This window comes from Cucumis sativus, chromosome 2, assembly GCF_000004075.3.
Source record: "Cucumis sativus cultivar 9930 chromosome 2, Cucumber_9930_V3, whole genome shotgun sequence".
NCBI classification, from domain to species: Eukaryota; Viridiplantae; Streptophyta; class Magnoliopsida; order Cucurbitales; family Cucurbitaceae; genus Cucumis; species Cucumis sativus.
Genome location: NC_026656.2, coordinates 11,888,140 through 11,896,718, shown reverse-complemented (window position 1 = coordinate 11,896,718; position 8,579 = coordinate 11,888,140). Strand labels below are relative to the sequence as shown.

The 8,579-nt window shown below is 31.5% G+C and overlaps 2 protein-coding genes across 2 annotated transcripts; both read left to right on the top strand.

The window, feature by feature from the left end:
- Window positions 1-1,010: 1,010 nt before the first annotated feature.
- On the top strand, window positions 1,011-2,371 carry LOC101222441 (CCG-binding protein 1). Its single transcript, XM_004153213.3, has 3 exons — window positions 1,011-1,350; window positions 1,423-1,496; window positions 1,740-2,371. Exons 1-3 carry the CDS (start codon window positions 1,116-1,118, stop codon window positions 2,058-2,060), a joined length of 630 nt encoding a protein of 209 aa, XP_004153261.1. The 5' UTR covers window positions 1,011-1,115; the 3' UTR covers window positions 2,061-2,371.
- Window positions 2,372-5,228: 2,857 nt separating this feature from the next.
- Window positions 5,229-8,579, top strand: LOC101207795 (salicylic acid-binding protein 2). The gene is made up of 3 exons (XM_004153623.3): window positions 5,229-5,807; window positions 7,697-7,828; window positions 8,033-8,579. Exons 1-3 carry the CDS (start codon window positions 5,337-5,339, stop codon window positions 8,315-8,317), a joined length of 888 nt encoding a protein of 295 aa, XP_004153671.1. The 5' UTR covers window positions 5,229-5,336; the 3' UTR covers window positions 8,318-8,579.

Here is an 8,579-nt window from a genome sequence, read left to right as displayed (position 1 = left end):
TGGCGAAGAAGAAGCTAGCATGTAATGTTAAATGTTAGGTGATTGGGGTAGCGTCCCCGTAGAGAAAGTAAATGTATGTTAGCTTTTCAAAGAGATAAGGTTTGAGGCAAAGGTTTCGCGATGAGACAAGTTAAAGTGAGCTGTTCCACTTACTAGGCTTGATGCAAAGGTTTGAGGCAAAGGCACGCTCCCTGTTGGTTGTCGGAAGTGGCATTTAGGGTAGGACATGACATAAGCTCGACAAGCTATTGAACTTGTACATACCCTTAAATTGTATTGGATTTGATGAACACGATGAAACATGATTGACAACAACAGAAACATCATCAAAGGACGAATCAGAAAGAAGAAGAACAACCACAACATATCTTAGTATTTGATAATAGTAATAACATTAAGATTGCTGCAACCATCATGATACAATGTAAGTCAATAAAATTAAATATTCAAAAGAGAGAAAAAAAATTAGATTAAATTAGATAAACAAGTTGGTTAAGAAATATGTTTAAAGGGAGATACACTCTAATCAAATGAAAGTTATGATAACGATTGTTTTCATCCTATCTAGCATCGAACAAGATTTTTATAACTTTAGGGTTCATAACATTAGATTTTTGACCCTACAAAAATTGGGATGGATTTAGAAAATGTTTGTAAAACCCAAACCATTTATGTCCTAGTAAATAATTTGGCCATTTTATAAATTTTAAAAAATATAATGGTAAGTCATTAACTAAATTTGAAATGGAAGCCTAAAAATATAAATAAATCTACAAAAGCCGCGTTTTCCGTATACCATGTCCGCAGCAGATTCAGGCCCACCGCTTACGCTTTTTTATCTTAAAAATGATTAAAAAGTGCAACATGCCCTGTCCACGTCACACACATCACCCCAATCCAACGCTCAAAAACACATCATACGTGTATTCTGACGTCACCTACCCCCTCCCCTCCCTTAGATATTTTTATATATAAAATCAAATCCAATAATTAATCAAATCAAATTAAATAAAACAAATCCCCATCCTTATCCGCTTCTTCTTCATCTCTCATCTCATCTTCTTCCTCACTTTTTTCTCTCCAAATTTCATTCCCTTTCCCCTTTTGGATCATCAATGGATTCCTCCCTTCTCCGTTCCCTCTCATCTCCTTTACTTCTCGAATCCCCCGACCTTCATCTTCGCCGCATCGGATCCCTCTCCTCTTCTCCATTTTCTTCTTCCCTTGTTGTTCGTTCTTCTTCCAAGAGCCATTCTTATATTCCCAAGCTCCAGCCCTTTAGCCGTTCTAAGCTTGATCGCGCCATCAAAGAACCCCCTCTGATTCAGAAGTCTGAGAACGAGCTTGCAGGTTTTATTATTATTATTATTATTTTTGTTCTTGTGGTTTTGTTCTGATCTGATCCTCTGCGATTGTTTTTAGATTATTGTTCGACGTTGGAAGGAGACGATTCTTATAGCTGTTGGAAAGCGTATTTCGAACTCCAAGATCTTGAAGTGAGTTTCTATGGTTTTCTTAATCTATTTTACTTCGACTTTTTTCTCTTCTTTCACACTTGATTTCTTTTGCCCCCCAAATTCGATCTCTGTTTCGAACTCAAAGATCTTAGAGTGAGTTTTTATTGAATTTCTAATTCAATTTCCCTCTCCCACTTAAATCCAGACCTAATTTTGATCAATTCTATCAAATACATGTAGAGTAATGTAACGAATGGTTTGTTATATGTGGTTTGAAATCAGAAAGAATCGCCAAAACAAGAAGTGGAGAAACTGATTCTACAGGCAGGAGGTGTGAAATCACTGATCGGGTGCGTACACGGGATAACAGCAATACAAAAGAGCAAGGGAAAGGAAAAGGAGGAAAGGAAGGCATGGAAGAAGGAAGTGGAAGGAAGGGGGAATAGGGAGTGCCCAATACCAGATGGATTGCCAAAATCTGCGGAAGAAATAGAAGAAGAAGAAGAAGGGAGAATGCCAGATTCGGCATTTACGAGATTGCTGAGGAGCAAAGGCACATTCCCTGCTTGGTATTCCCCTGCACCCGATCATGAAACAGATTGAAGTTCAAATGGTTTTTAGGGTGTAGGGTTTAGTTTTGGCAGATTGATGAGTAGTAGTATTAGTATTAGTATTAGTGAAGTTGGATTGATGATGAATTGGTAAATATTTGTTATATAAAATTTGTGATTAGGGGATAGCTTTTTTGTGTATATTTAAATTTGATGTTTGTTGTTTTGGTTTATATTGTGTGTTGTTGAGATAGGTTGTGGATAAAAAAGGGTATGAACTAAGTAAGAAATAAATAAATGAAGTCCTACATAATCTTACTTAAGAATGAGTTTGAATGGGGAGAGTGCCCTTTCCGTTTCCAAGTTTGGTAACTTGTTTTTCTTTCTTGTATTTTTATTATTATTATATTTTTTTTATCTATACTTCTTTCAAATTTCATAGAATAAATTTGATAATGCTTGAATTCCCAAATTCTAAAAAGAAAAACTAAAGTTTTTTAAACTTTTTTTTTTTATAAAAAAATTGCTTAGTTTATTTTAAAACTAATTAGATATAGGGAGAAATTGAGGTTGAAGTTAATAAAGTAAAATTTGAGGTTTGGACTTTTGAAATTGTTGTATAAAACAGCTTTTAGCATCGAGGTTTTATCCTTTATAATTAGAATTTGCTAAAATTAGCTTTAAAACTAGAAAGACTACCGAATTTCCACTTCAATTTAAATCACATAACATTAAATTTGCTTTTTAAAAACAAAGATAGAGAAGGAGAAGATAAAGGTGAGAAAGAGAAGGATGTAGATGTGATTTGTGGATAGAGAGGACAAAGAAAATTATTGTGGATTAAGGGTATGTTTACCAAATCCTAATGTAAAAGTAAGCTATTAATCGTAATGATTCTTAATTGCAAATATAATTGGTTTGTTTTTAATTTTGTTTACTTAGAATTGTAAACTTTTCATTTCACATGCTAATTTGAAGTTGTCACATTTTTTTGATAATATCAATGTGTGTTATATAATAATATACGTAACTATGGTAACTATGAAAATAACTACGTTCTAAGAAATCTCAAATATAATTTGATTCAATTTGATTACATATGTTGAAGCCAACTGCACATTTTATTACACTTATGAAATACACATAAACAACAATGTAAAACTAGTGGCTATTTTTAAAAAATGAGATGAGTCCCACTATTACATACCAACTTTTTACACAAGAACATGCCAATATTTTACATAATAGATTTGAAGAGTCTACACTTGTTTATCCAAAAAAAGAGTTATTTTTGTATGAGTGACTGATTGAGAAGTCTCTTTTATGATGGATAATTCATCTCTCACAAAAATATAAAATCTAACATTTTGATTACGTCAAATCTCACCACTATTTTTTATATCTTATCTCATTAGAAATGACCATATTTATAGTAGCCTTAACGTGATCACAATTGAGTTTTTCCACGGATCGAGATGGTTTAAGGCGACACATGAATGTCCACAATAGTTTGAAAACTAAAGTACCATTATACTTGAGAAAAATAAACATAACAACAACAAAAATCGATCTTTGAGTTAGGTGAACCATATTGGTGCATCTTTTTATTATATGTATATATACTTCCATATTGGTTCTTACAAAATTAAATAAGTGAAGATGTAAGCTAATGTTTTGGTATTAAAAACAAAGTTGGACTAAGAATACCAAACTCTCTGTCCTACGAAAGAAAAGGTGAAGTCTATACTATTGTGGACTCATACTTACTATTCAAATTTGGAAATCCCAATTAATTAATTTTAATAGTACAATGTCAATTTTCCATTTTTCTTCTCAAAAGAAAAGTAAAACGTAAGAAAAAAAAGGAAGAAAAACTCCAATTTTCCAACTTTCAAAGCTATAACCAAAGGTTCTCAACTTTTTCTTTGTTTGAAATGGACTGAAGTTTACGTAACGAGCAAGACTTAAGTCCATTATGTTTTTTACAAAAAGAATTATATAATATAAATTTTAAAATACCAACCCCTAATGTTACATAGTAAGATTGGATGTTTGGGTTGTTTAGAAGTTATTTAATTTTTTACAATTTAATTGAAAATATTTAAAAATATAGCAAATATTTACTTTTTCTATTTAAAGTGTGCATTCTTCTATACCACATCTTGATTCTCCTTAGTTTTGGGCTTGTCTACGACTCTAAACATCTATATTTAAATGTTCACGAATGTGATAACAAGTAGACAATTGGGTGCGACTCCAATTTGACTACATGCTATATCTTCCTACACCAACCTAATTAATTCTAACAAAAAACTGCCCCTACTTTTAAATTTGATATGCAATAAATATGAAAGACATTATGGTAGGAAAAGTCACAAATTTGTATACCAACAAAAGTCAACACATTTACTTCTTCATACAACTATACACTAAACTTTACCACTCCTCCGTGCCCCACAGCTCTCCAATCCACTATTCAGCTATCTAATTCTTATTCAATGCTTCCATCACTCAAAATCAATTCTATTTGACCAAACTCTAATATTCCATACATCATTTCAAACTAAATTTCAAAAAAGTCATTTTTCAAAAAAACAGTATTCAACCCGTTTCAAAACTTTATTCCAAACCAAATTTCATTAATAATTGAAACTCCAATCTAATCTCAATCACCATTATAACATTTTAAATCTCAACTTTTGTCGAAAACGTTGTCTACTGTAATTTTGAATCATAAAAAAAATCTTATGGATACTAAGTTTGTTTAAATTTAGTTCATATATTTTCAAACGTGCATCTTTAATAAATTTTAAGTTCAATATGCTAGTTTATCGTTGATTTTTAAAAATATATTTTATTATCTACTAACATTCTTAACGTAGATTTTGAAAATTGAATCATATGTATTATGTTGTAGAGCTTTCGATACATAATATAAGTTTATTACTCTTGCAAAATGAAAAAAAAAAAAAAAAACAAGTACAGTTTAAAAAATGTAAAAAAAAAAAGTATGGATACTAAACATTTGATACCCGAAAGTATAAAAATTACCAAAAGAAGGGTGTGACAGGAAATATCATATTCTAAAATTACCTCAATTGCAAATTGTCCTATTATTATTATTATTGAACAATTTTGATAAAAAATTTCTAAATTAAAAAGATAAAGAAATTTAGGAGGATAAAAGCAGGGTGGGACATTGAATTTAAACCATAATATTTTTGTGAAGTGAAAGTCCAAATTAAAACAAATTTAAATAGAACCCCAAGAACACATCCCACCGGATACACTGAAATAACTTCAAAATCCCCAAATTAAAGAGAGAATAATGCATAATTTGAATCTCCTTCTCCTCTTCTTCTTCTTCTTCTTCCTCTTTCTTTCTCCCACACTAACCAAATCCCTATCAGATCCGCCGCCTAGCACCGACGTAGGCGGCGGTGGAGGAAAGCACTTCGTCCTAGTTCACGGAGCCTGCCTGGGGGCCTGGTCGTGGTACAAGCTATCAACGCTGCTCCGATCGGCGGGGCATCGGGTGACAGCGTTAGACATGGCGGGGGCTGGAATTGATCCCCGGGAGGCGGAGAGGCTGAAATCGTTCAACGAATACGTTGAGCCGTTGAGAAATTTGATGGGGGAGGTGGGGGAGGAGGAGAAGGTGATTCTGGTAGGACACAGCCAAGGCGGGCTTTGCATATCGAAGGCAATGGAGGAATTTCCGGAGAAAATATCTGTTGCGGTTTTTGTGGTTGCCGCTATGCCTGGCCCAGCCCTAAACGCTTCATTTCTAATTGGACAGGTTTGAATCCGATCAATCTTCTTCTTCGTCTTACATTTCTTTTCAACAAATATCTTCTAAATAATAATTTTAAAAAAAGAATTCCTTTTAATTTTAATTTAAAATTAACTCTGTTTGTTGTTTTGTGTTAACTTTTGATTTTAAAATAATAAATTTATATAAGCAATCCATTCCCTTCAAAATATTCATTTCCCTCCCATAAGTTGTCGTTTGTGATGATTGTTGAAGTTGCTTGGTGAAAATTGGGAGTTGGAGGTGATTGGGGGATAAAGTTATGGGAAAATGTTTTAGAAGAGAGTTGGTGAGAGTGTTGAGTTGATTACTATAGTCAATAGTTGTTATGTTGGGTGAGGTCTATTTTAGTCTACCAACAAAAAGGTAAAGAGATGATGTGTGGAATATTATAAACACTATAACATATAGTAAATATTGTAACAAATAAATATTTGAAATAATTGTACCATAATTGAGCACAAGTATGGAGTTATAATATCTCTTTCCATCCACAAAGTTAGGGACCCATTGTCCAAATGCTCTTTGAGTTGTAAATAGTTTAATGTAGAAAAACGAGGGTTAAAATTAACTTTATTTTATTCATACCCTAGACACCAAATGAACTATTACAAGTTGCTCAAGCCACTCCAAGTTGGAGCTTTAAATACCCTTTAATAATTCTTCAAATTATAAAGTGAAATCAAAGAAAATTAACGATCGATTGAAACATCTATTAAGGAGATAGTTGGATTGACTAATTAAAAAAGATATTTTTAAAATCTATTATTATTTAAATTCTTTTGATAAAATCTATTTGAAATAAACTTTAAAGATTTTTTGAACGATGAAGTTCATCCTTTTCTTTTTTTCTTTCAATATTTAATTCACTTTCATTACAAACCTTTCTATAAAATCCAAAACCTCACATTAGAAGAAAAATAAAAGAAACCCATTGTATTTGTTTTAACATCAAAGTAAACTTCATCAATTGTTTTCACATAAATAAAATAAAAACATTAATGTATTGTTGTAGGTTAATTTTTATAAATATAACAAATCGACAAATAAAATATTTATGGTCCGTGTAACACAATGAAAAAGTCCATTAAGCTGGCTATTTTTTAAAAATGTTTTAGGTTTTCTCTCTTTTTTCTCCTTTTCCTTTTTGTGATTTTCCTTCTCCTTATCATTTTTTGCAATATTTTTTTTCAAACTATTATTTGGTTCAAAATCGTGTATCAAATATAAAAGATTTTAAAAAAATATATTTCAAATTGTTGTTTGGTTGTTTAGGTTGTGTGACAAATACAAAAAAAATGTACAAAATAACGAAATATAAACGATGATCGTGTACAAATCTAAACGATGTGTACAAAAAATAAATTACCTTTTATCAAATCTAAACAAAACGACCGTGTACCAAATAAATCATGAAAAAAATTATTGAGTTTTGACAATCCAAATTTAAACGATTAATGTAAATGATTGTATACTAAAAAATTATTAAAAAACCGTTTAGATTTAGATTTGGTCATTTATCATTTAGAATCTAGGAGAGAATAGCCTAATATAAATGATCATTTTCCAAATATTAAATGATCGTTTCCCAAATATTCTATGTGCTGGATGCTAATTAATCGGGGCATTTTGAAATTTTCTATTGTTTGCTTGGACAAATATTTTACTGGTTTGTTATACTTTTTTAAAAGATCTCATTCTTGTATGACATTTTATTTTGGATAATTATCTTGTACAACAACTTTTGGAACAAGTAATGAAGTATATAACAACATTTTAAAATATTTGTAAATATAATAAAATCTATCAAAGACTATATATCAATAATTGCAACATAGTTAGACAGTACAAATTTTAATATTTTAATATATCTGCAGTTACGGAAGTGGTTAGATTTTGGGCCAGACAGCCATTATACATATGGTAATGGGCCAAGAAGCCCACCAACAACTTTGACATTTGGGCCATTGTTCTTGGCCGCAAAAGTATTCAACAAAAGCCCCCTGGAGGTAAATCAATTTATTAAACAACTTTTCTAAATTCTACCATCTTCTTCTAAGTGCTTTAAAATCCTTCGATCCAGACTCTCGATTAACATCTCTCTGAAATATTACATGTTTCTGATACATTTATAAAACTCAACAAAAGTGGTTATAAAACGGAGTGATAGAACACGTTTTCGTTGTTGTTGTTCTTTTTTTGGTATGGTATAGGACTTGACATTAGGGAGGACATTGGTGAGACCAACCCATCTGTTTGGTGGAGAGCAATGGAACAAAGATTTAGTTTTGACAAAGGAGAGATATGGGTCTGTCAAAAGAGTTTTTGTTGTTTCGGATAATGATAAGGTCATCAAGAAAAGCTTCCAAAAATGGGTTATTCGTAGAAACCCACCTGATGGTGTTGTGGAAGTTAAAGGATCTGATCATATGGTCATGATGTCTAAGCCTTTGCATCTCTTCAACATACTTTCACACATTGCTCGTCAACATTCTTAATCCTCATTTGTATTGTTTTAGTATTCTGTTTCTTACTGCTGTGTAATAATCCTATATATTGTTGGGTTTTGGCAAAATATTAAAAGAGTGGTTGTAATATAAAAGAAGTTTGTATCTTTAGGGAGTGGTTGTCTTGTAGTTTTTCACTTGGTGTAATTTTTATGTACCACCACCATTGTTATCAACCCTTCAATCTTCGTTTCAAAATTTTCATTCACTACATATTGGCATTGCCATGTAGTTCTAATAATTTACCTTCAAA